Source organism: Hemiscyllium ocellatum, chromosome 3 (genome assembly GCF_020745735.1).
Source record: "Hemiscyllium ocellatum isolate sHemOce1 chromosome 3, sHemOce1.pat.X.cur, whole genome shotgun sequence".
NCBI classification, from domain to species: domain Eukaryota; kingdom Metazoa; phylum Chordata; class Chondrichthyes; order Orectolobiformes; family Hemiscylliidae; genus Hemiscyllium; species Hemiscyllium ocellatum.
In genome coordinates, this window is record NC_083403.1 from 105,856,024 (window position 1) to 105,883,916 (window position 27,893).

Genomic DNA, 27,893 nt, shown 5'->3' on the forward strand with positions numbered 1-27,893 from the left:
ATCCAAATGGACAATTCTCATCTGGTTCTGTTTTTTTTAATCTAATTACAGCCAGAAATTCATTTTCTATAGTTTATTTTCCATTCTTTCAAGATAGCAATGGAACAGGAGGACTGCATGCAGGTTCTTGCCCAAGGCTCATCTGGTCCATTCTGCTTTCTCTTTTGTTTAAAAAAAACTTTTCTTCTTGCCATTCCTTTTTTTTCTTTTTTGTTTTCAGCTTTGTGGTTGGTTGGTTGGTTAGCAGTATTGATGGGGCAGTAAGCAAAGGCTGTATGCAGAATGGCGAATGTGGCTTCGCCCAGGGACTGAGGGGGCAGTTAAGCCCTTCCATCAAATGTGGCAGTGAACAGTTCAAGATGGCAACATCTGCAGCCAAAGCAGGACCCTTAGGTGCAACAATGGCCTGGCCTGGCAGCAAAACCAGGGACTCCTAGTTGCAGTGGACCCAAAGCAGGAAGCCCTGGCATGGCATGACTTAGCAGCACCAGCACATTAGGCCTAGAGGAGATTCCTGGTGCCAAAGGCAGCAGCAGAGCCAAGGACTCTTGGTTGTGGTCGCAGGAGGCCCTGAACGGGGACATCAGGTTGCTGGGTGACTGGGTTCACCCATGTCAGCAAGGTGGGCACAGCAGCAAAGAGATGGCACAAGAAGTGTGGCAACTCCTATATTGGTCAGTCTGGTACAAGTGGCAGTGAGGTAGTGGAGGTGTCCCTTTCTGTCGTGATTGGAACTAGGTCAACCTTGTTGACTGAGTTCCTTGATTGGGATTGTTAACCTAGGACAATCAGAAAGCCCAAGCTGACCAATATTAACAGGTGTTTTTAAATCTCCTCAGCTCAGGGTACCGACTCTGAGTCAGCTGGCTGCAGCCAGTGTATTGCTCACAAGAAAATAAAGAGTGACTTGGTGATGACCTCTGTGCAGGTATTTCAGTGGCAGTGGGAGAGAATAGGACTTGCCTGAAGAACATTCGCTTGCAACAGTCATCTAGAGTTGGGGTAAGCACTTCTCTAATTCTACCTTTATTTGGGAAGCCTGACTCATCGTATCCTGCTTTCGAAGACTGGGCCCAGTATGTTAGAAGAATGTGATAACGAGGCATCCTTCTGACTGTTTGTGGACCCATAGCATTTTCGGTTATAAGCAGCTTAATTTTCCCACCAGACATTAAAATCTTCCCAAGAATTGATGGAGATGGTTAAGGAATATTTCAGTCAAGGATAGTAGTGGGAAGTTGCGCGTGGAGGCTGAAGAAATTGGGGAGACACTGAATGAATACTTTTCGCCAGTATTCATTCAGGAACAGGACATTGTTGCCGATGTGAATATTGAGTCACAATTAATTAGAATGGATGGCTTTGAGGTATGTAGGGAAGAGGTGTTGGAAATTCTGGAAAGGGTGAAAACAGATTAGTCCCCTGGGCCTGATGGCATTTATCCTAGCATTCTCTGGGAAGCAAGGGAGGAGATTGCAGAGCCATTAGTCTTGATTTTTATGTCCTCGTTGTCTACAGGAATAGTGCCAGAAGACTGGAGGATAGCAAATGTGGTTCCCTTGTCCAAGAAGGGGAGTAGGGATAACCCTAGTAACTATAGGCCGGTGAGTCTCACTTCTGTTGTGGGCAAAGTCTTAGAGAGAATTGTAAGGAATAGGATTTATGAACATCTGGATAGGAATAATGCGATCAAGGATAGTCAGCATGGTTTTGTGAAGGGCAGGTCATGCTTCACAAACCTTATTAAATTCTTTGAGAAGGTGACTAAGGAGGTGGATGAGGGTAAAGCGGTAGATGTGGTGTATATGGATTTTAGTAAGGCATTTGATAAGGTTCCCCATGGTAGGCTACTGCAAAAAATACGGAGGTATGGCATTGAGGGTGAGTTGGAGGTTTGGATTAGGTTTTGGCTGGCTGGAAGAAGACAGAGGGTAGTAGATGATGGTAAAGGTTCATCTTGGAGTGCAGTTACCAGCAGTGTTCCGCAAGGATCTGTTTTGGGACCATTGCTGTTTGTCATTTTTATAAATGATTGGAGGAGGGGCTAGAAGGTTGGGTGAGCAAGTTTGCGGATGATAAAAAGTCAATGGAGTTGTTGACAGTGAGGAAGGATGTGGCAGGTTACAGTGGGATATAGATAAGCTGCAGAGCTGGGCAGAAAGGTGGCAAATGGAGTTCAATGTAGCGAAGTGTGAAGTGATCCACTTTGGTAAGAGTAACAAGAAGATGGGGTACTGGGCTAATGGTCGGATACTTGGTAGTGTGGATGAGCAGAGGGATCTTGGTGTCCATGTACACAGATCTCTGGAAGTTGCCACCCAGGTACTGTGGTGTGAAGAAGGCATATGGCGTACAGGCTTGTATTGATAGAGGAATTGAGTTCAGGAGTCCTGAGGTCATGTTGCAGTTGTATAAGACTCTGGTGCGGCCGCATCTGGAGTATTGTGCGCAGTTTTGGTCGCCATACTATAGGGAGGATGTGGAGGCACTGGAACGGGTGCAGAGGGGATTTACCAGGATGTTGCCTGGTATGGTAGGAAGATCGTATGAGGAAAGGCTGAGGCTGGTTTCATTGGAGAAAAGAAAGTTATGGGGTGACTTGATAGAGGTGTACAAGATGATTAGGGATTTAGATAGGGTTGACCATGAGAACTTTTTTCCACGTATGGAGTCAGCTATTACAAGGGGGCATAGCTTTAAATTAAGGGGTGGTAGGTATAGAGCAGATGATAGGGATAGATTCTTTACTCAGCGAGTTGAGAGTTCATGGAATGCCCTGCCAGTAGCAGTGGTGGACTCTCCCTCTTTATGGGCATTTAAACGCGTATTGGATAAACATATGGAGGATAGTGGGCTAGTGTAGGTTAGGTGGGCTTGGATCGGCGCAACATCGAGGGCCGAAGGGCCTGTACTGTGCTGTATTTTTCTATGTTCTATGTTCTATTATGATCCCAAGCTTCCACTAAGTGAGACACTTTTGGCTTTTTTTGTATGTTAGAGAACTGGAAGAATCCATATTGTGATTTTTGACAAGGTTAAGACGACTGCCAAGGCACGTGATTTTGGGTTATCTCTCAATGAGATACTGAGACACAGTTGATTTGTGGGATCATTGACTTTAGCATGCAGAAGCGTCTACTCGCTGAAGCCCAACTGGACTTCCAACAGGGACTACAATTTGCATTGTCATTTGAAAATGCAGCAAGTGGAGCATGGGAGATAACTGTCAGACTGAGCTTGGGGAACATCACTGGAGCGGAAACAATTGCACAACCTTACGGAGGACATTTCCTGAGAAGAGGGACCTTAGGCCCACCCACAGCAGAATCCCAAAACTAAGCAGAACCTCAGCCAAGTGACTAACAAGTTCAGGATCTGGGCCAGCAGGTCATTGTAGTTGCTGCTGGTATGCAGAGAGACAAAGGAGTCCTACAGGGCCTGACTTCAGAAAACTGTAGTCTGGTATCTAGGAGAGGGCACACCCTAGAAATGCCCCATGTTTCTATGTTGCAACAATTAAATTGCACAGCAATATCCAAATTGGAACCGAATAAAATTAAAGTTTGGTTAAATGGTTGCCAGTTCCCATGGAGGTTGACACTGGTGCAGTTGTGTTTGCTATCTGTAACAAGATTCATTCAGGACCCCAGCCCTTAGGTTTGCGTAAGACCTCAGCCAGACTAAGAACACTAGACAACCATTGAAGATCAAGACTTCGGTTCCAGTCTCTTATAAGAAACAGTTGGTACAGCTACCACTGAAGTTAGTAAGAGGCTCGAGCCCAAGCCTATTGTGGCAGAATTTGTCGAGAAAGATTGATTTGGATTGGCTCAACATTTATCAATTGGAAAATGGCTGCATCCATGAAGCCCTCATGAAATACTCAGGAGATTTTCAAAAAAGGGATTGGGGTTATCAAAGGGACCAAAGCCACTTTACATGTTGACCAGGATGCAATTCTGCGATTTTGCAAGGCCCACTTAGTACCATTTGCCTTGCGGGCAAAAGTAGAGGTGGAAATCAGAAGACTGGAGAGTGAAGGAATTGCAGTTTGTGGAATGGGCAGCACTGGTTGTGCCAATTGTGAAGCCTGAGTATGGGGATTTTAAGGAAACAGGAAAACTGCTTCCTGCAGCTGAGTAAATATCCAATCCCTCATATAGAGGATTTGTTTGTGAAGTTGGCGGGGGGGGGGGGCGGGATCCTTTACGAAGCTGGACATGAGCCATGCCTACCTGCAATTGTGATTGGGTGAGGAGTCCCAGAAGTACGCCACAATTAACACTGATGAAAGGTTTATATCAATATACAAGACTGCCATTTGGGATATCATCAGCCGGTATCCTGTTCTAGCAGATCATGGAGAACATTTTACAAGAGCTACTCCAAGTTACTGTTTGACGTGCTAATAACCGTAAAGAGCACTTTGAGAACTTGAGCACAATACTTAAATGTTTCTCCCTGGCGGGCACATGACTTGGAAGGGAAAAATGTGTTCTCCAGGTAACCCAAGTGACCTACTTGGGTTAGAGTTGACAAAACCAAATTACACCTGTTGGAAGATAGTGGGGGCAATCAAAGGAGCCCTGGTTCCCACGTCTGTACTAGAGCTTAGGTGTTTCCTCGAGTTAGTGAATTATTACGGAAAATTCATATTGTAACCTGGCCTTCATGTCAGTATCTTTACATCTACTATTGAGAAAGGGTCAGCCTTGGAAATGGTCGCATAGCCAAGAAGTAGCCTTTAGGGAAGTGAAAAAGCAGCAATCGTTTAAGGTGTTGGCCCCCTATGATCTGAAGTAAGAGGTGGTGCTGACATGCAATGTAGCACCATATGGTATCAGGGTTGTGTTGGCTCACTGGTGACCCAGAATGAAACACTCAATAACGTGGGCTTCCAAACTTTGGGTGATGCCAAATGCAATATGCTCAGACAGACAGAGAAGGATGCATTGATGGTCATCTTTGGCATGAGGGGATTTGTCATAGTAACAGACCACAAACCCGTGTATGGGGGGACACTGCCCATAGCTTCCAGTAGAATTCAGCAGTGGGCCCTATTCTCAGGGTGCACAGGTTACAACACTGTCCAGGAAGCCAAGTGGTTAATGTGGATGCTGAGAGTCACCTCACAGACTGGTAGTGCCTCAAAGAGTCAGTTTTGGTTTTAAACTTCCCAGATACCCTTCTGGCCATCATTGACAATATCAGACTATGGACACAAAAAGACACTGCCCTCGCAAAACTAAAATAGCAGGTGGTAATGGAGGAAAACAGAAGGGCCATCTCAATCATTTAAACCTTTCTGGACCCAACAAGACCAGATGACCATAGAGAATGGCATTTACTATGGGGAACAAGGGTGATTATTCTGAGTAAAGGTTACTGCCAGATACTGGCTGATCTCCACCAGGGTCATCCAGGGGTTTCCAAGATGAAGGTTCTAGCAAGAAGCTTGGTCTCCTAGTCAGGGTGGGATGCCAACATAGCTAATTTAGTATGGCAGTTCCCAGAGTGCGAACAAGAACAAAAATTACCACCACTGTCCCCACATTTGTGGGAATGGTCAGGTTAAACCTACACTCGGTTGCATGTCAATTATGCCAGTCCTTTTCATGGGCTCAATAATCCCTGTCATGGTGAACACCCATTCAAAATGGTTGGATGTACATTAAATCCATTTAGCAAACTCAGGGGTGATGACTAAGAAGCTGTAAGCATCATTTGTGATACATGAACTCCTGGAAGTATTGATCATGGACAATGGGGTGCCATTTACCAGCAGGGAATTCGAGTATTTCCTGAAGTCGAATGGCATTCAGCAGAAGGACAGCTCCATACCATCAACTGTCCAACAGTCTAGCAGTAAAAGTGGTCCAAATGTCAAAGGCAGGTTTAAAGCAACAGCCTACAGCATCAGTCAACATCAAACTGTCTGGTCCTGTTCGATTATAGGACCACTCCTCATTCAACAAGGATAGCTCTAGCCAAGTTGCTGCTAGGGAAAAGATTCCACCCCAGGCTAAAGCTATTTCCTGAGCTGGCTTGGAGGGGCAGCAACAAGAATGTCAAAACCCAACCACATGCCTCTTCTAAGCGAGAGAGGGGGTTTAATTCCAGGGACGAACTTTAGTGCCAGAACTATGGAAATGGTCCTGTAGGGTGAGGCAAGGTCTCATGACTTACAAAATTCAAATACGTTAGGCAGTCTTGAACAAATACTGGCATCACCTGAAAGCTGTTACCTCGTAAAAGGGGCAGGAACAAAACACCCCTGGTCCCTCAGATGAGACAAAGTGTTGTCAGAAATCATGGATTCGCTCCCTCTGTCGAGTGTCAGGGAAACCGGAATCTGAGGCAGATGCAGCCTGATTACAATTACTGCCAGAAGTGGAAATTCTCCCAAGATGCAAGCGATGGGCTACGGTCCTGTATACAATGCCCATGTCACAGTCCAAATCAGATGAACCGAACCTGGGGATAAAATGTCACAGGAAAACCTACAAGAGAAAGATCAGGCCTACATCTCCGGTCTTAGCTGAGGGTGGATGTAGTGAGTGGAACCAGGTGGACCTTGTTGACTAGAAGGTGGAGTGGTTAACCTGGGCCATAAAACCCTGGCTAACTATTATTAACAGGGGATTTGGAATCTCCTCAATTTAGGATACTTATTCTGAGCTGACTGACCACAGCCTGTGTACAAGTAAATAAAAGGTGATTTGGTGATGGAATACTAACTGAAAATGTGTTGCTGGAAAAGCGCAGCAGGTCAGGCAGCATCCAAGGAACAGGAGATTCCACATTTCGGGCATAAGCCCTTCTTCAGGAACCTTCTGAAGAAGGGCTTATGCCCGAAACGTCGAATCTCCTGTTCCTTGGATGCTGCCTGACCTGCTGCGCTTTTCCAGCAACACATTTTCAGCTCTGATCTCCAGCATCTGCAGACCTCACTTTCTCCCTGATGGAATACTAGCCTCTGTGCAATTATTCCACTTTCAGTTAGTGGATGGTAGGAGCCGGCGTGCAGTGGGTTGAAAAGATTGTTATTCTGAACATTTTATTTCTTTATTTTTCTAATTTATTCCTATTATCTGTAATGCTGCACCTTTTCTCACTCTTCAATCTTTTTTTCCTGCCAAGAATTTAAGAATCTGTACCCAAGCACCTTTTGTACCTAGGATGGCACCATAGTGTGGCCACCTGTAAACTTTTCACTGTATTTAATTGAGCACATCTGGCAATAAAGCTCATTCAATACTTCCACATTATATGGTTTAAAATAGTGTACCCCTCAAGAATTGAACATTGGCTTTATGCCACCTATATGCCAAACCCTGTAACAGATACGCTGACAACACCCAGCTAGATTTCATCCTAATCTCTTAATTCCTCCAGTGCTGCGAAATTATCAGACTGCTCATCCAACATTTAGTCCTGTATGAGAACAGTCTTCTCCGACTGAATAATAGGAAGACTAAAGTCATTATTTTCAGTCCCTATTCCATACTCCATTCTCTCACTATCAAACCTATCTATTGTTGTGACAATAGTCAGATTAAAACGGCCCATTTGTGACCTTTGATACCACATAGTAGCAGTGTTTGTACCATATACAAGATGAATTACAGAACATGCAAGACTCCTTTGATAGTACCCACCAAACCAACTGCCCCAACCACTTAAAAGGACAACAGCAACCAGTACATCAGAATATCACCACCTAGAAGTCCCTAACAAGCCACTGACTTCACTTCAAAGTATATCAACATTTGAAATGTATTAACTAATGCTCATCAATACTGGAACTTCCTAACTGCGCTAGCTTCACATCAGAAAGACTACAGCAATTCAAGAAGCTGTTCACAGTAATCAGGAAACAAACAATAGCCTTGCCAACAATGTTGAGATACCACAAAACAAAGCATTAGAATACCAATCCAGCCAATTAACACTCCACAAAAATACTCTCAATCATCTGCGAAGTGATTAAACAAAGTATCATTAAAGACAAAATAAATATTGCACTGTCAATGACACAATCTGTTAATGATGTGGAGGTGCTGGTGTTGGATTGGGTTAGACAAAGTCAAAAATCACATGATACTAGGTTACAGTCCAACAGGTTTATTCGAAATAATCTATTTACACTGATTTAGTAATAATCTGCTTACCAGTGCTCTGCTCTGGTTTTTGCCTGAAGTCACATGACAGACTAGCAAGAGGTTGGAATAACACAGGCAGCATCAAGAGGTGGAGAAGTGTGTGTGTGCGTGTGGTGGTGGTGGGGGGCACTGGTGTTCTGTCCCGCTTGCTATTTATGAGCCTTAGTCTGTTGTGGTTCAAACAGGTTTATTTGAAATCACAAGTGCTGTTCCTTCATCAGGTGGAGTCAACACCAGCACATCCACATCATTAGACTGAATGATTATACAATAGGATTCTTAAAATTTTTTTTCAAATGAAACTAATATGGTTAGAAACAGGTGTGGCAATAATTAATTTTTTTCAACATTCTCAATTGTAGGTTAGCAAGAAAAGGAGATGTCATGCATTATAAATAACTCTTAGCCCACTTTATGATAAGCAAAGTACTAGAGTGCAGTTCTGAAGGATCACTAAGCCCAAAACGTTAACTCTGATTTTTCTCCACATATGCTGCCAGACCTGAATTTTTTCCAGCAATTCCTCTTTTTGCTTCTGATTTCCAGCATCTGCAATTCGTTCTTTCTCTCGTGAAGTATTGGACTTGTCTGACACTGCAGCTTCCACATAATATACTGTCATCCAATGGAATCCTAGGTTCTGTCCTCAGTAAATCTTAGTTCATCCAAAATTGCTGACTATGTCCCCATTTGTAAAAGATCCACTTCACCCTATAGAGATGTACACACTAACCTACTCCTAAGTTAAGCATTTCTAATTCTTATTGTTGCTTTCTGATCCCTCCATGATCTCACTCCATCTATTTTGTAATCACATCAGCCTTACAATCCACTATATCTATACCCCTCCAATGCTGACCTCTTCAGAATCCTTGATGTTAATCTCTCAAATAACAGCAGCCATGCCTTCAGCTACCTATGTGTTATGCTCTAAAACTCCCTCCCTAAAGTACTCCATTTCTTTGTACTGTTTCTGCCCTTTTCGATATTCCTTAAATCCTACTTAAGAGTCCAAACTCATTCTGCCCAGAAACAAATCCATGTGACCTAATTGAGATTGGGATAGCAACCCAGATCAACAAAAACTGAGTAAGGTGAAACACTATATTCAGCATGCTGACAAAAAGGAAGGTACAGAGCTGAAAATGTGTTGCTGGAAAAGCGCAGCAGTTCAGGCAACATCTAAGGAACAGGAGAAACTATGTTTCGGGCATGAGCCCTTCTTCTCCTGAAGAAGGGCTCCTGTCCGAAACATCGATTCTCCTGCTCCTTGGATGTTGCCTGACCTGCTGTGCTTTGCCAGCAACACATTTTCAGCTCTGATCTCCAGCATCTGCAGTCCTCACTTTCTTCAAAAAGGAAGGTACAACTAGCTTCACTGTTGCCAGATTTACAGTCTCAGAGACCCAGGGAGGAAGGAAGATACTGTTGTGTTTCCAGCTATAGCTATGAGGGCAAATATTTGTAAGTTAGTTTCGGTTTAGTGAGATGGTGAAATAGTCAGGTTTTGGAGACTTGAGTAACGACGTGTATATTCTGCTGGAAGGCAATTCGATTACATTCAAAAGATTGAGTGAAGGAGGTTTTGTTTGAGAAGGACACAGGAAGGCTTGCTTTGACATTAAAAAATGGGTCTGACAAAAACCTGAACCATCCGATGCTACTTATTTGCTGAGCTACAGCATAAATAATAAATGTAATGTGGGATATTTTTGTTGCGGTGATGATGTTTGTAATTCTTCACAGAATATGAGCTTTGCTGGCTAAACCAGTGTTAATTGCCCTTGAGAATTTAGTGGTAATCCAGAAAATGTGAAAGAACAGTGACACAGTTTCAAGGAATGATGTTGTGTTGGAGCAGCACTTGCAGATGGAACTGCTCCTTGTGTCTGTTATCCTCATCCTTAAAAGAATGGTATAGGACATGGGAGTGAAGGCTTAAGATGGTAATGAGGTGCACATAAAACCGGCTAATTTTTCCCTGGATAGTGTCAAGTTTAAGTGTCGTTGAAGCTGAACCAATCGAGGTAAATGGGTGAGATGGTGTACACACAAAGGGCCAAGTAGTTTCTTTCTGCAGGATAACAGTAGCAGAGTGGAGACTTTAAAAACCACATCTTCTAAGTTTACTTTATTTTGAATTGTGGACTGATTTCTCTACATAACTGATTCTGATTGCGTGAAACAATCAGCAATCTATCAGTGAGAAAAGCACGAGCAAGAGCAAGAGCAAGGGCGAGCAAGACATACACACACCTTAAATACCTCTCCCTTATTGTCTGAGCAAAACAACAGTGCAAACACAACTTACAAGTTCCATTAACTTGCTTATAAAAGCAGCAACAACTTCTTCCACAATCCTTAATTTAAAATTGTCCTTTGGAGACAGTGAGGACTGCAGATACTGGAACGTCAGTCAATTAAATGTGGAGCTGGAAAAAGCACAACAGGTCAAGCAGGGTCAGAGAAGCAGGAGAGTCTATGGTTTGGGCAAATCCCTTCATCAAAATAATACCACTTAGTCCACTTCAAAATCCACAATCCAAAATGAAAAAGACATGCTCTTTAAAGTTTTGTAAACAGAAGTAGAATTTCACTGATCCCATCATTGCTTCTAGAGTTGGGGATAAGCGTTACATTGGTCCAATGCTTCTAGATTAGGGTGAACCAAAAGGTCAAGATGCATTTGTTTATCCCTCTTGGCAAACTAATCCTGTGGTGTTGACATTTTATTTTCCCCAGAAATGATTTATCCACCACTTTGTTCTTTGAGCTGACTTTCCTCAGCCGTGTATCATTCATGGCAGTGAAGTCAATTTTATAGTGTCAGACCTCTTGGGCTATGGTAGCAATGCCACATTTAGATCTCTCACTGCTGGGATTATCCAACAGTCCTGATGTTCCAGAACCAAACTTAATTTTTGAAGAGTCGGAAGATGCCTATGTATGGGTTCCTTCAAAGTGGCGTAACCACCGCACACCAATTACCATAGGGTCCTGGCAGAGCAAGATCTTCATTCGACAGAAGGGATAACAAGATGATTGGCACCAAAGTCCACTTCAGTTAGGGTGAAACCCACAGACATTGTTGTCCCTAACCTCCTCTCCATCACAGCAGTCTGTCATACAAAAATAGTCACAGCATTATTGTTGTAGGACAAAGTCTTATAAACCTGTCAAGTTTGGTTAAGGGAAGAATATTTGCCAGAAAGAAGATTTCCCCTATTTTTGTTTTTTTAAAATATATTTTTATTAAAGAAAAAGAGTGTTTTGAATATTATAACCAATTATTATAACATGAGGTAAACTCTCCTGCTTATTGTAAACCAGCAACACAGAAAAGATTTATCCACTGCAGTAATCTGTGAAAATTAAAGGCCAAGAACTATTGAAAGTAAAAATTAACAACTTTATTTCTTAAAGTGTAACAGAGAATAGTTAACTAACAACTATTTACAACTCGTCTCACCTATCTTTTACCTTTTCTTCTATAAAACTAGTCCGATAAAACTCCCAATTAACTTTTGTTTTGTAAATCGTATCTTAAAGCTAGGCAGCTTTCAATTTTCTCTGTATTCATGTTGTCTTTTCTTCTTTGGGATTCTGCTTCATAGGTTACTGATCGATAAAAGGTACCTTTTAAGAGAGCTATTTTTCAGACAGTCTTTACATGGTAGCTTGGCAGTTCTTCTCCCAACTGTTCAATTTTCCCTGATCTTATACGCCCAAAGCATCAGATTGTGTCAATGGCTTTTAAGATTGTCAATATACTAAATTCAAACTGGATTGGTATTTTTCGGGGCATAATTTAAGCTGATTGGCCTAATTCAAATCTGTTTTGTTGTTTCCAGGCAACCAGCTACCATAGCTACCTCACTAACTGGAGCACGTTACATTGTATCTTTTTTCAGAACTCTTGGTGCTGTCAGGTAGTTTTTTTCCAGTTTTTAACTCTCAAAAAGGTACAGTACACCCACATCTTCATAACAAAATACAAAACAAAGCAATTCAAACCAAAACAAAGAAACCCACAAAATTACATAAATAAATAATAACTAAGTAACTAAAATCAATGACAGAAATAGTAATAATAATAGTTCAAAGAAACATAGTAATAGCCCTTGAACAAAGACAGCATAAATTTATACATATTCATGTGTTCGTAGTTCCTCCTCTCTGGATACCAGACTCATTAAACAGAATCGTCATGCATATATAAAGGCTCTTATTAGTATTGCAGACAAATCTGTACCCAAGTAGTCCAAAAAGGGCCAACATATCTTTTAAAAACTCTGTTTTATGGTGCAGCATACTTGTAAGAAAGTCCATGGGGATGTGCTCCATGACTAGCTTATGCCAGCCTACAGCCCTGGGGGGTTTTCAGACGCCCACCTGAATAGAATATTCCTTTCTTGCACAAGAAGGGAGAATACTGAAAAATTCTCTCTTATGCACATCTAATGGAAGTAGGTTAACAAAACCAAGAGAAGGAGATCCTGGGTCCATCTCCACCTCTGTCCCTAAGACCTACCACACCTACCGCATCACTCCAGTATGCCCACAGCTTGTGGCAAGATCAGAGACAATGCGGGAGCTTACCCATACTCATTTTGCATTTAGGACACATTGGAGGTACTTCCACTTTGAAAGGCAGACTGGAGCCAAGTGGACCCTGTGGAGAATTTTCAATTGCAAGGCATGGGTCCTGTTGCAAATCAAGATCCCTCTTGCATTTCCCAGATATTCTCCCATACTACAGAAAAGATCTCAACGTTCAGCACCCTTGCTCACACCTTAAAGAGCCGTTCAAGGGACCCTCTCCCAATAGGTGATAGACACTGCTGACAGCCAGTGTGTTCTCAGCACTTAGTACCCTCTTCTCAGTGTCCGATATCTATGGATCAGTTAGAAGTGTGGTCTCTTTTTGTATGAAATTTCTAATTTCAAAGAAACGGAAGTGGTTCCCTACTGGGCAACTCTTATTTCCGAGCCAACTGGTCAAAAGACATCAGTATATCCCACTCAAATAAGTCATTCAGGCAAGAGACAGCCCTAGCTACCCATAGTTTAAACCCAAAGTCTATCATCCCCAGCTGAAAACCCAGCATACCAACTATGGGTGTAAAAAATGATGTTTTGACAATATTGCCCTCTCTGCCCTCTACACCTTAACCGTACTTATACCTATTGGGGTATGGCAATACTCCTTAACAGTCCTCTTTGTCCAAGAACAGCAAGCTAGGAAGGGGACATCACGCCAAAGATGCTTCAATGTCCAACCATAGTGAGTGAGGGTCTCCCTGGGCCCAATCATTCACGTAAGATAGCAATGAGCTTGGTTGATAGTTTTTGACATCTGGGAGGTCCACTCCTCCCAGTCTGCATGGAAGCTGCAGTTTAGTCAGTATAATAAGGTGTCACTTGTGATACCAGATAAAGGAACTGAACCAGCCGTTCAGTCTTCTAAATGCTTGCTTAGTAAAAAGTAGAGAAAGCATAGGATACAACAGGCGGGGGAGAATGTTCATTTTAACGAGAGCTATCCGACCTAACCAAGAGGTCAGAAGCGCCTCCCATCTTCAAAAGGTCTTCTTTGATTGTGTCAAACAAATGGGCAAAATTGGTTTTAAATAGTCGATCAAAGGCATGAGTAGAGAAAGCTCTCATGCAATCAAAAGGGAAGTTGAGATTCAGCCTCAGGACCAGGTATTTTTAGAAGACCCCCTCACAGGCATGGCCTCCGATTTTGAAAAGTTGATGTTGTAACCCGAAAAACCGCCAAATGAATTAATGCATTGTATCAGATGAGGCACCAAAACTGTTGGGTTCGATAAAAAGACCAGAATATCATCTGTATACAATGCAATCTTAAGCGACTTTGTCTCTGCCTCTGAAGCAGATATATTGGGATCCCTATGTATTGCCTCCACCAGTGGTTCAATCACCAATGTAAAAAGCAGTGGTCATAAGGGACAGCCCTGTTGATTGCACCTAAGGATATTGAAATTGCTTGACCGCACACTATTGGTGAGGACTGCGGCAAGAGGGTCACTATACAAAACCTTTACCCATCTGATAAAAACCTCAGCCAAGCCAAACCACTTTAAAGAATAAAAAAGATATGGCCACTCGACCCGGTCAAATACCTTCTCCGTGTCTAAAGAGATCACTAATCCCCGTACTGATCGTTGTTGACATACTTGGATCATATTAAGTAACCTCCTAACATTATTTGGTGACCTGCGACCTTTTATAAAACCCATCTGATCCACCTTAATGACAGTTTCTAGTTTTAGTTCAAGAGTCTTAGATAGCATGTGAAATCAGCGTCGAGTAAAATGGGCCTATAGGAAGCAGAGTCCTCCGGGGCCTTCCCTTTAAGAATAAGAGAGATCTCAAAGATGGCGGGAGGCAGCCACAGCTTTGTGAATCATCAAACATACCAATCATTGGTCCTGACAGTATACTTATAAAACTTCATCAGGACCAGGTGCTTTTCCATTCTGAAGCTGCCTCTCAGCTTCCTGCACCTCTTGCACTGACAATAAGGCATTAAGGAGAGACTCTTCCTCAAGAGTCACTCCCAGGAGGTCCAAATTCTTTTAAAAAAAAGGACTCCATCCTAATGCGTCCACTCTCAACTTTCAGACTGGTATAGTTCAGACTACAATTTCCAAAATGCCGCATTAATCCTTTTAGAATCATATGTTATATTTCCAGTATCCTCTCTAATCAAAGTAATAGCTTGGGGAGCACTCCTTTTCCTGGCAAGATACGCTAAGTACTTGCCCAGCTTATCCCCATGCTCAAACAGCCTCTGCATTGCAAATGTATGCTCCCTCTTAGTTGTCTGTGCGAAAATGGAGTTCAGTGTGGACCGAAGCACTGTGATAGACCCTAGTTGGCAGTTTAGCCAACTAGGGTCTATCAAAGTATGCCTTTTCAGCTGCCTTCAAACATGCCTCGAGCAAGCGTTGCTGCTCACCCTTCTTACTGGCAGAATAGGAAATAACTACCCCTCTAGCATAAGCTTTAGCAGTTTGCCAGAGAATGGATGGGTTAATGGCCAAGCCTGAATTAAAGTCGAAAAAAGCCCTGGAAAAGAATTCAGTAAACTTGCTATCCTTAAAAATGAATGGATCCAGTCGCCAATGCCTCGAACCTACCACAGTACCCTTACTCTTAACCTTTCGATACACCGGAGTTTTATCAGAAGTAGTGATATTGCCAATTGTACATGACACCACAAAGCCCAAATGCACCGCTGATGTCAAAAAGAGATCAATCCTAGTATGGCATTTGTGCTGATTTGAGAAAAACATAAAATCCTTGCCAGTAGGGTGAGGGTGCCTCCAAAACATCCACCAATCCTAGTTCAACACACAAATCCCTTAATTGCTTAGATCGTAAAGTTGAGATCGGGTGTCTTTGAGCAATCTGCCCATGATAGGATCTACTAGACAATTAACGCCCACCAACCCCCCCCCCCCACCCCCCCAAACTAAGATAACATGCTGAGATGTGAAGTTAACTAGTCTAGAAAGTGTGTCTATCAAGAACTTGAGGGGATGAGCCAGAGGACAATAAAAATTTATGATCTTGTATTTCTCCCCATGTATCAAAGCTATAAGGATTACAGATCTTCTATGTGTGCGCACTGTAACAAACTTAAATGGGAGAATATTCCTGACAGAATGGCCACCCACCCGCCCCCCACCCAACTCCTAGTATTGAAAGACAAGAAATAAACCCGGTCATACCCATTCTGTTGCAGTTTCAGATGCTCTGCATCATCTAGGTGTGTTTCTTGCAATAAGGCAACATTCATCCTCTCTCTTTTAAGACTGGAATGTACGATCTTCCTCTTGACCAGCAAGTGACTCCCCTTAATCACATCCTTAGCCACAAGCTTCTATGGCACCATTTAGACTCCAGAGACTGAGAACTCTAACGACAAATTGCTGAACTTCAGTACAAGGAAGTCCACAAAACACAAAAAAACTACATAAACGAAAACAGTTACAACTAACAAACCTACAAAACCTATGTACATCAAAAACAAAAAAAAACCCCAAAGGCTGATTAGAGGAATTTACCCCGATTCGAAGGGGGCAACTACACATCCAAAAACCCTACTAACCAACCCAACCACTCTCTTAACTCCTACCAGCTAGGGTTGCATCACACATACAGGTAACCCAGCAGGGGTAAAAAAAAGATTAGCAATATACACAAGACAGTTAAAAGTAAATACGTCACCTATCCCTTGGTATAACTTAACTTAGAAATTAAAAGTAAATACTCTATCCATCCCAAGCATAATTTAACGCAACTTATTACCAACAAAAGGAGATTCCACCAAGTCCTCTCTAAAGGAGGACAAACCCAAACAACTGTTGCCTGTGCCTCCTGAATCATCTAGCTTAAGTCAGCACAAAGTTCTTCACTTTCTCTGACAAGTCAAATAAACGTACAGATGCATTATAATTAATCTGCATATCTTAGAGGGTACTGGATCCAAGGTGTCTCAATCTCTTCTTGATGCCACCATAGGTCTTCCTTTTCTGGACCACCACCACTGAAAAGTCTTGGAAGATCATTACCCCTGGGGAGAAATACAACATCCTCGGATCCTTCCTTTGGGCTCTGGAAGCTTCCATGATTCTGTCTTTGCAATGACGAAACCGTATCAAGACAGGGAGGGGGCCCTGACCTTCGTGCCATGACCCAGTAGGATCTCTCAATCTTTATCCCTCCCTTTTCAGACGCCAAATTAAGGACTTCTGGGAACCACTTCTCAAAAAATTCCACTGGCCGCTCACCTGCCATCTCCTCTGGCATGCCAACAACACTGAAGTTCTTTCTTCTTCTCCTATTCTCAAGATCATCCATCAGATCCAGCAAACCACGGACCGGTATTTCCAGGGCTTCAATCACACTCTTGGATGAATCAGCCTCTGCTTCCACCCCTGTGGCCCAGCGCTCAAGCTCATCAGTTATTTTCCCCAGGCCTTGCAGCATAGCAGAGATTGGGGCCAACTATTCCTAGATTTTCTCTTCGGTCTGCTTTCCCAGGGCCTTGAGATTTGGCAAACTCCTCAACCAGGGCCTGGTGAATATGCAAGCCCAGCAACTCGGTGGGTTGAGCCATGGCAAACTTCTTTCTTCGGCATGTTCCCACAGTGAAAATGAAGTGAACTTTTCAGGTTTTGTAGCTCTCTAACAGGTTTTTTACTCACAGTAACTAGATGGGACGGGTTCTAGCTCTGTTCTGCTATGTTGTGGCGTGAGCCCAGCAAACCAGATTCTCCTAGGTCGCCATCTTGGATCCTCCTATTTCACTCAAATAAGATTTTCAACCTCCACCTGAACAATCCTTGGTTTAAATACTGCATAGATTCAGAACTCAAGCCTTCTTTAGAGGGTGGGTCAACTTGCAATACTAAGAGAATGTAAAAACCAGAACATAAGCAATATCTTTCTTTGATTTTAAAAATACACTCCAGATATCACAAGGTTTACACTAGACCATTTGACTAAACTTTGAAATGAACTTAGAATTACTTATTCCTATAAATATATCGACAAAGAAATTCCTCATTTATCATAAAACAGAACTGAAATTTAATTAGACTCTGAGAAAGAAGCGTGGCATTTCTTTCTACACAATAAAGCTCCAACAAACAAGCTATATATTGATGGTGGATTCTGGATCAAGGGTGTAACATGTTGCACATAGTGGAGACCAAGACATAAACATCAGCTTGTATCAACCCTGGAATCAGCAGTCAGACTTGTATTTGAAAAAACAAATGTGGTCACTTGGTATTGTTATTGGATCACAGAAACGATATTTTCAGAATAAAAAAAACACTGAAGTATCAACACCATGTTGCTTCCGCAAATAGGAAAAAAAAATCAGGGATATTGACAGCAGCTGAGTTTAGTCAATCTTGTACTTTGTTAGAACTATCCAGATTGTACAAATAGGAAAGATATGGCAGACTTACAAAAAACGCTTAAAAAAGAGCTTTGACATTATAAACCTCTTAGAATTTCTGTTAAAAGTATTTGCATGCAACACTAAAAGTTGAGTCTTAGCACAGAAAGTTGATTTGCAAGGACCCAGTGTTTTTTCATATATTAACGAAGGGAAGCGTGTTAAATCTCTTTCTCACCACCCTGTCTATCAGTGGCACAACTTTCATGGAATTACGTACCTGCACCCCTAGGTTTCTCTATTTGACAACACTCTTCAGGGTACTACCATTAATTGTGTAAATCCTGCCCTTGTTTGTCTTACAAATTGCAACATCTCACATTTATCTGAATTAAACTCCATCTGTCACTCCTCAGTTCTAGAATCATACAGTCATAGAGTCATAGAGTCATTGAGATGCACTGCATGGAAACAGACTGTTCGGTCCAACTTGTCCATGCCGACCAGATATCCCAACCCAATCTAGTCCCAACTGCCAGCACCTGGCCCATATCCCTCCAATCCCTTCCTGTTCACATCCCCATCCAAATGCCTTTTAAATGTTGCAATTGTACCAGCCTCCACCATCTCCTCTGCCAGCTCATTGATCAAGATTCTGCTGTAGTCTTGGATAACCTTCTTCACTGTTCACTATATCATCAATTTTGGTGTCATCCGCAAACTTACTAACCATGCTTCCTATATTCTCATTCACATCATTTACTTACATGACAAACAACAGTTGACCCATCACCAGTCTATGCTGAACACTGCTAGTCACAGGCCTCCAGTGCTGTCACCTATCGTCAAGACAATTTTGTATCCAACTTGCATGCTCTCCTTGGATCCCATGAGATCTAACTTTACTAATCAGTCTACCATGCAGATCCTTGTCAAAGGCCTTGCTAATGTCGAAGCAGACAATGTCTATCAAACTGCCCTCATCTATCGTTTTGGTCACATGCTCAAAAAATCTTAATAGAGTTTAACAGATATAAATTCCAAAGACAAAGCCATGCTGGCAATCCCCAATCAGTCCTTGCTTCTCTAAATGCATGTAAATCCTGTCTCTCAGACTCCCCTTCAACAATTTACCCACCACTGATATCAGACTCACCATTCTATAGTTTCCAGGCTTCCCCTTGCAGCCTTTCTTAAATAAAGGACAACATTGGCCACCCTGCAGTCTTCTGGCACCCTTGCTCCACTCCAGTCTACCCCAATCAACTTTTGAAAGTTCCTATCTCATTCCATCAAAGTTGGCCTTATTCTAATTTCAAGCTTTATCTTTTATAAAAGGCCGATCCTTTTCCAGAAGTATCTAAAACTAAATCTGTCATCAGGAGTGTTCCCCCACTAACATGTTAGTCACTTGCCCTGCCTTATTTCTTAAGAGGTCACGTTTTGTCCTTTCTCTAGAAGTTACATCTACATATTGATAGTCCCAGTTAGCAAAGTTAAAATCCCGTATAAAACAACCCTACTACTCTTATTGGTATCTGAGATCTCTCTTTATATTTGCTCTTCAGTTTCCCATTGAATACTTGAGGGGCCTATAGTACAATCCCTTCAAGGTGATCATCCCCTTATTTCTTACTTCCGAACCTTTAGGTACAGCAGTAATGTTTTCCCTAATCAAATCAAACCAACTCCCAACCCCTTCCTCAGCCATATTTCTTTAATACCTATGATATCCCAGTCCCATGTTTTCTCTCAATTCTCACTACTGCTTAGGATTCCCACTTCCCTTCCCTTAAAGTTTCCCAAATAGCACTAAGAAATCTCCCCAATAGGATATTAGTTCCCCTCCAGTTCAGGTGAAACCCATCCCTTTTGTACAGGTCTCTTCTGCTCCAGTAGAGATCCCAAAGACCTGAATCCTTGCTCCCTCTATCATCTTTTCACGCACTCCTTCATCCACCTACTACCCTATTCCTACTCTCATTAGCATGTGGCACTGAAGTAATCCAAAGATTACTACATTTGAAGTCCTGTTTTTAATCACCTAACTTCCTATATACCCCCTGCAGAATCTCATCTCTTTACCTATTTCATTAGTACTAATGTGATACAATGCCATCAGACTGCTCACACTCCCCTTTGAAAATGTGCTACAACTGCACCAAGGCATTCTTGACCCTGGCACCAGGGAAGGAAGACACCATCCTGAAGTCTCACTTATTGCCGCAGAATCACCTGTCTGTGCCCAATTGAATAGTCGCCCATAACAATTGTTTGTTTGAACCTTGACAAACGCTATTTAACAGAAGATTCAGTCTTAGTACCCAAGACCTGGCCGCCATTTATTTCCCTCAGAAAAGCTACCCTACTCCAACAGTGTATTTCTTTGAGACAGGGGAAGCCACAGGAGACTCCTAAACTACCTTCCAAACTCTCCTATCAGTCACCCATCTATTTGACTGTACCTTTGGTGATACAATCTTTCTGAAGTGACTATCCAACACACTGTGCCTCCTGTATGCTCCTCAGTGACTCCAGCTGTCTCTGCAGACAATCCAAACAGTCTGATAGAAGCTTCATCCAAACACACTTCCTGCAGATACAGTTTCCAGAGACAGTCTTCTGTCCTGCTCTCTCACATATGGAAATAATTAACAAACCTCTTATGAGACAAAACAAATATTAAAGGCAATCCAAATTTGAATAATTTCCTCTTTCCTGTCTCAATATTGAAAGAACATGTTTTTAAAAATCAGTGTAGTAATCCTATTGTTCCCATGTGAATTTCTACTCTTCATTTTCACCAGTGAGCAAGTGGAAAAGCATGTAGAAAACACTAGAATCACAGAGTTCACGTGAATTATAAACCAATTGAAAATTAGAAAAATGGAAGAGAGAAGCCATGAAGTGACTTGAATCATGCTGGGAATTTTATATTTGAAATACTGGGGAAACCAGGGGTCAATGGTTTATAAGCAGTGTAAAACTTGGAACTGGATATGGCATAGGTAGCAGTAGTCGTTAACTAGTCAGGTTTATGTAGGCTGTGGCAAATTGGAAAAAAGACATTCTTATCTGATGCAATCTAACCATCTTTTGAAAAAAAACTGACAAACACTGCACAACTCTCTCAAAATACTAACCAGAATCTGATGACTTCTACTCCGTCCATATTTTCCCTATGGCTGTGGCAATGGAAGAGTGTGAGGAACCGCTCCAGACAGTCAACTCTGATCTAAAAAAAATTCATAACTGTCAGCATAAGAAATTATACTGGGATTAATTTGTGTTTGAGTGTGCAGGCTAATAAACAAACAATACATTCCATTAAGATAGGTGTTCAAGTAGTTCTCAGTAAAACATTATCTGACTTGATACACTTCTCACTTTTCACTACTTCCACGAAAATTCAGATTTTATCTATAGTAAAATGAAGTTTATTTGTATAAAGATACATAGCAGTGTACCAAAAAAAAAACATGAAATCTTTGATTGGTAAAACATAAACAATATGAAAAAGACAAAGTCAAAGCTTCTCATCTCACTCATTGGGATTGAGACGCAAGAAATAAAGTTTTGAAAAGGAACCTCCATTTATATCGCATGAAAAGAAAATGCTGATTGGTTGGATCATAGTTGACATGTTACAGCAGATTTGTTCCTGTAAACCTTAGCTAGTTGAAAAACTCAGACCAGGCAGGTGGACTCTGGTCAGGGCACTGCCAAGGGAAATGCAGCTGCGATTGACAGTTTCCATAACCCTTTCTCAATCAAAAAGGTGTAGTGCATTCAAACTCCTTTTGCCTAAACAGGACTGGGGTAGCATTGCGGCATCACTGCACCAGAGACCAGAGTTCAATTCCAGGCTCTGGTGATTGCCTGTGTGGAGTGTGCACATTTCCCCCATGGCTGAATGGGTTTCTGCAGAGTGCTCCAGTTTCCGCCCACTGATCAAAGATATGCAGGTTAGGTGGATTGGTCATGTTAAAATTGCCCATATAGAGTCCAGGGATCTATAGGTTAGGTGCATTAGTCATGGAAAACACAGGAATATGGTAGGGGGTATATTCTGGGTGGGATGTTTGTCACATAGTCAGTGTAGACCTATCAGGCCGAATTGTCAGTTTTCACACTGTGGGGATTCTACTCTATGGACCTCTGCAACAAAAGACTTTCTATTTTATATGAAAACGCAAAGCTGAACCTGATGTGGTACATTTGAGGATATTTAAAGGAGGAGTTATAGAGATAATGGCTGCACAGGTAATAATCCTTCCAAAATCCTTAGATACTGGAAAAGTGCCAAAGAATCAGTAAACTAAAAATGTAACAAATTCATTCTAAAAGGGATGGAGAGATTAGGAAAAAAAAACATGTTACTATAGGCCAGTTAGCTTAACATCTGTCATGGAAAAAGTTGGAGTTTATGATAAAGGATTAGTAGCAGAGCGAAATACAGGCAGTCAGTCAGAGTGGTGGTGGTAGATCGCAGGTGTGGGTTAGTGGGGAACTTAGATAAGGATGGGGAGAGAAATATATTTTTCATAGTGGGGTCGGAGTGAAGGTGGCAAAATGGCAGAGTATAATGCGCTGTTTCTGGAGATTCATGAGGTGGAATGTGAGAATGGGGTGGTTCTGTCCTTGTTGCGGTTGGGGAGTTGGATTCAAGGGCGGAGGTTTGGGAAGCGGAGGTGTGGGAAGTGGAGATGCGATCAGGGAAACTGATGATTACACCGGAGAGGAAATTGCAGTGCTTGAAATAGGAGGACATCTGGGATGTTCTGGAGGAATTTCTCCTCCTGGGAGCAGATATGGTGGAGGCAGAGGAATTGGGAGTAAGGGATTGCGTTTTTACAGGAGGGGAGGTGGGAGGAAGTGTAGTCAAGGTAACTATGGGAATCAGTGGGTTTTTCAAACAAATATCAGTGTTGAGTCAGTTACCAAAGAGAGACAGGTCCAGAAAGGGGAGGAAGATGTTGGAGGTGGTCCATATGAGCTTGAGGTCAGGGTGCATTGTATTGGTCAAGCTGATGAACTGTTCAACCTTTTCGTGGAGAGCACGAGGTGGCAGCACTGCAGTCATCAATGTAGCAAAGAAAAAGGTGGGGGATGGTGCTAGTGTGGCTAAAGGAGGATTGTTCCACATATCCTAATTAGGTTATGGTATACTTCTTAGCAAAGTCTGGGTTATGGATAATGTCAGGCACTGTGCTAAGAGTTGTGCAAGCACTGACTGATTGCCTGATGCTGGCAGTGTTGAAAAGTGTGGCACTGGAAAGGCACAGCAAGTCAGGTAGCATCCAAGGAGCAGTACATCAACATTTCAAGCATAAGCCAGTGATCAGAAATGTGGAGGTGGAAGAGGACTGAGAGATAATTGGGGTCGGGGAAAGCAACTGAGAAGGCAATAGGTGAATGCAGTGGGGGGCATAATTGCGATAGGTCAGTGGGAGGGTGGAGCAGAAAGGTGGGAAGGAAAATGGACAGGTAGGACAGGTCAAGAGGGCAGTGTCGTTAGAAAGTTGGATCTGTGATGAGGTGGGGTGAGGAGAGATTTGGAAACTAGTGAAGTCAATGCTGCGTGGTTCAAGGGTCCCAAGGCGGAAGATGAGGCGTGCTTCCCCCAGTTGTCCAGTGGCTTGGATTTGGTGGTGGAAGAATCTCAGGACTTGCATGTTCTTCAAAGAATGGGAGGGGGAGTTGAAGTGATCGGCCACAGAGCATTAGGGTCGTTGGATGCTTGTGCCCAGAGAAGGGCATATTCTGCGAGTTGGCGTCCTGTGTTGGGTGCGTGTCCCAGAGATATTTCCTGAAACGCTCTACAAGTTGGCAGTGGACTAGCCTAAGGACAGCGTTCTGGAATGGCCATTGTGCTTGTAAAGCTAAAGGAAGACCCGCACAAATGCCTCCGCTAAATTCAATGAAAACCAGCCTACAGGAGCAGCAAACAACTGAGACATTGTGGAGCCTACAAAATATAAACCATTCAACTTTTAATTGAGTTGCTTGGACACAGATACTGAACATTCCACACTATTGTACTATATGCAACCTGCCTGCCTTCAAACGTGAAGGCCTTCTCACTACCAGTAAACTAACATACATCCAAGAGGAACACTGGATATTCAAAACTATCTGAAACTCATTCACTATAAGCAGAGAACCATTCATACCTCATCCAGTAATCAGGAGGCTCATTCAGCCCTGAGAGGAGAAATAACAGCTCAGTAATAAAATCCAAATTTAGCGGGAGATATGGGGAACTAACAGTCCGTAAGAACAACCTCTGTTATCCAAACATCTATTATCCAAATTTTGGATTAACCAAACAAGATCTCAAGGTCCCTTTTGTGCATATCGTTTGCTCACTGACCGGACCAAATCTGGCACCGCTAGCTGCCCTGGGAGGTCACCCAGGTGGTGTGAAGCCCCGGATTCACTCCCTTGGGAAATCATTTAAACAGAGTCACAACAATTGCGAGAGGCATCTGTGAGGAGTTGTGGTGACAGGGGCCACACTGGCCTAAGTGACAACTGCCCGGCCTGCCCATGGCTGTGGTGAGTTGCGGACCTCGGGATCAGTTTGTCCCTCCTGCCTTTCCTCACAATGCAGCTTGCCCACAAGCTACCGACACTGATCGAAGTCAGGCACCCCAACAGGCAGTCTGATCATTCAACCGCTACCAACACCTGCAAATGCCACAGAGGCCCTGGCGGGAATGTGCGAGTAACATGCTGAAGGGAGCAGGTACCTTGTAGCAGAGGGTGAAGGGAGCGTGAACAATCAGTTATCTGAACAACATACTCCATGTCCATGTTGTTCAGATAATCAAGGTTGCCCTGTATAAATCGTGAACTCTGATCTCTAAGGAAGGTTCAGTTCACCAAGAGGTTCAGCCAGAATCAAGAGAATCCGTCACAGTCAATCGCAGTGAGTCATGGACTAACCAGATTCAGGAAAAGAAAGAGAGCAAATGTTCTTCTCATCCACAAACTTCTGCATACTGATGAGAAGCAACTAGACAGCCAAGATACCTACCAAGGTAGTACCAGCGACATCCACCACTGTCCAAGCCTACAGAAGAATCAGCACTCACTGTCCACAGCACAGTCCAGTTACAGTGAGACACTACAGATAAGCGCAAGTTGAAACCGACTTTCCACTTCAGGGGAGAGCATAATGTCCCAGCTCAGTTAGATAGGGTAGGAAGGGTGGGCTTTGGACTATTAGAACCCCAGGACTAGCTTTTCTCTCTCTCTCTCGTCCCTTTCCCAGTCACCCAGTAATTAACAGCTCTCTTATTTTAAACCCACAATACCAAGTCAGGACTGCAAGGGTTAACTGGGGTGCTAATTAGCTGTTGGGTAAATCTCACTTCGCTTGATGCATTACATTTGGTTTTGAAATATTAATTTTCTTTTTCAGTTATTGTACGTATTTTCAATTTGCTTGGTTTAATAAAATCAGAGCTTTGTTTGCCTCTGAAGCATCTGCCTCCTGTGCTTTCCACCACACCACATCTAACTGTCAGAACTAGGGAGCTGGTGTACAATAAACCAGCCAGTACTCCCTACAATCTGCAGCTGGCAGATTGGTAAGGATGCACTCAAGTATGTTTTTCCATCTTGTTGGTTCCCTCACCACCTGCCACAGACCCAATTGAGCAGCTATGTCCCTTGGTACCCAACCAGCTCGATCTGTAGTACTGCTGCTGAGCCATTCTGGATAGTGGACATTGAAAATGTCAGGTGTAAATAACTGAATTTGCAGCAGCACCAAATAAATCACAAGCTGTCAACTCATCTGCAGTATGCTGCAAATCACCACTTCCTCTATGCAATAATTCATGAAAGCCATTTATTGTCCTTAAAAGATGCCCAATCTATCTTCAAATTACCATGGAAGGAAAAGATGCCTCAAAAATTTGAATGAATAGGTGAAGCTAGCCATACCAATACTAAAAGAATGTTTCCATCAATCCAAAATGGTGGTTTGCCCACCACACAAACATGTGCTTTGGGTTTCAGTGCCAATGTCACACTTTGGATATAGGCCATATGTCTCAATGACTGGAGGGCCATATTAAACATCACATCTCTGTCTGCAGCACGTAACATGCTGACCATGCTCAACCTCACGTCTTTGAGGAATTAATGAGCAAGTTAGGCAAAGGAGAGCCATTGGACATTATCTATTTGGATTTCCAGATGGCAAATGACAAAATGCCACTCAGGAAACGACTAAATAAGATAAGAGCCTGTGGTGCTACGGGCAAGGTATGGATAGAGATGTACAGCATGGAAACAGACCCTTTGGGTTAACTCGCCCATGTCGGCCAGATATCCCAACCCAATCTAATTCCAACCCAATTAATCTAACATTAATGATCTGGGCAAAGGAACAGAGGAAATTATTGCTAAATTTGCAGCTGACACAAAAGATATGTGGAGGTTCAGGCAGCACTGAGGAAGCAGAGAAGCTGCATAAGGACATGGGCAAGCTAGAAAGTGGGCTAAGTAGCGACAGATGGAATTCAATGTCGGTAAGTGTGAAATGATGCACATTGGTAGGAAGAATATGTTTAGAGTATTTTCTAAATGGGGAAAGATACTAGACATCTGAAGCACAAAGGGACTGGTTCAAGATTCTCTTAAGGTTAAAATGCAAATTCAATTGACAGTTAGGAAGTCAAGTGCAATGTTAGCATTCATTTCAAGAGGACTAGAATACAAGAGCAGACATGCACTACTAAGGCTGTAAAAGCGCTGGACTGACTGCATTTGGAATACTGTGAGAAATTTCCTTATCTAAGGAACGGCATGCTGGAAATCGAAGGGGTCCAGAGAAAGTTTACAAAAATGAGGAGCCGTTGAGGATTTTCGGTCTGTACACAGTGGCGCTTTGGACAAATTGAAACTTGCAGAATACTGAGACACCTAGATAGAGTGCACATGGTGATGGCATTTCACTAGTAGGACAGAAAGAACCCGGTGGCACAGCCTTAAAGTGAAGGGATGACCCTTTCGAACTGAACAAGGAGGAATTTCTTCAGGAAGAGGGTGGTCAACCTGTGGAAATCATGGTTGCAGAAAGCTGTAGAGGCTGTCATTGAGTGGTATTTGAGACCAAGATGGATATGTTCTTGATTGATAAGGGAATCAAGGATTGTGAGGAGAAGGCAGGAGAATAGGTTTGAGAAATGTATCAGGAATGATCAAACTGGCAGAGTTGAATGGGTTGACTGGCCTAATTCTGCTCCTGTATCTTATGGTCTTATAGCCAATCTCAGCTACATGCCGCATGTCAAAACTCTGTCCAATCAGATTCTACCTGCAAAGTCTAAGATCAACTTAATCAGCTAAGATCAACCATCAACAAATCCTGCTGCATCTCTACGTCTACCAATCAGCACCTCCTCATGCTTTACAAATTGATAATACCTTCAAAATTTTGATTTCTTGCAGCTCAGTCCTTACAAGTGCAACATGAAAAGCTCTGACGTGCATAGTTTTAGGCAATGTTTAATCTATGGGATATACATGTCTTGGTGGAAACTCACATCCTTTAAAAACAAGAATTTCACAAGAATGTGAAACTAAAATGCTTCCTGGGGAAAAAAAAATTTTTATTTAAAATATAAGAGATGGAACCTCAAACTCCACACCATCATCAATCTTAAAAGGTACATTTTTGCCCTTAGTGCAGCAATTTTTCTGCATGAAAGCTTAAAAGAAATATGATTCAAAGCTGTTTAAGATAATTCATGCCTGTATAATTACATTCACATGGA

General features: G+C 42.5%; 1 protein-coding gene across 3 annotated transcripts in view; it reads right to left on the reverse strand.

Moving 5' to 3' along the window:
- The window catches only part of lyst (lysosomal trafficking regulator), a 338,776-nt gene that overhangs the window by 241,940 nt on the left and 68,943 nt on the right, over positions 1–27,893 (reverse strand). For 2 of the 3 annotated variants that reach the window (XM_060852679.1, XM_060852671.1), the window contains exon 2: positions 21,246–21,337. The exons of the other annotated variant lie outside the window; for it this stretch is intronic. In XM_060852679.1, coding sequence (XP_060708662.1) covers positions 21,246–21,337 — 92 coding nt within the window. The remainder of the gene's footprint in view (positions 1–21,245; positions 21,338–27,893) is intronic. 3 annotated transcript variants of the gene reach the window in all.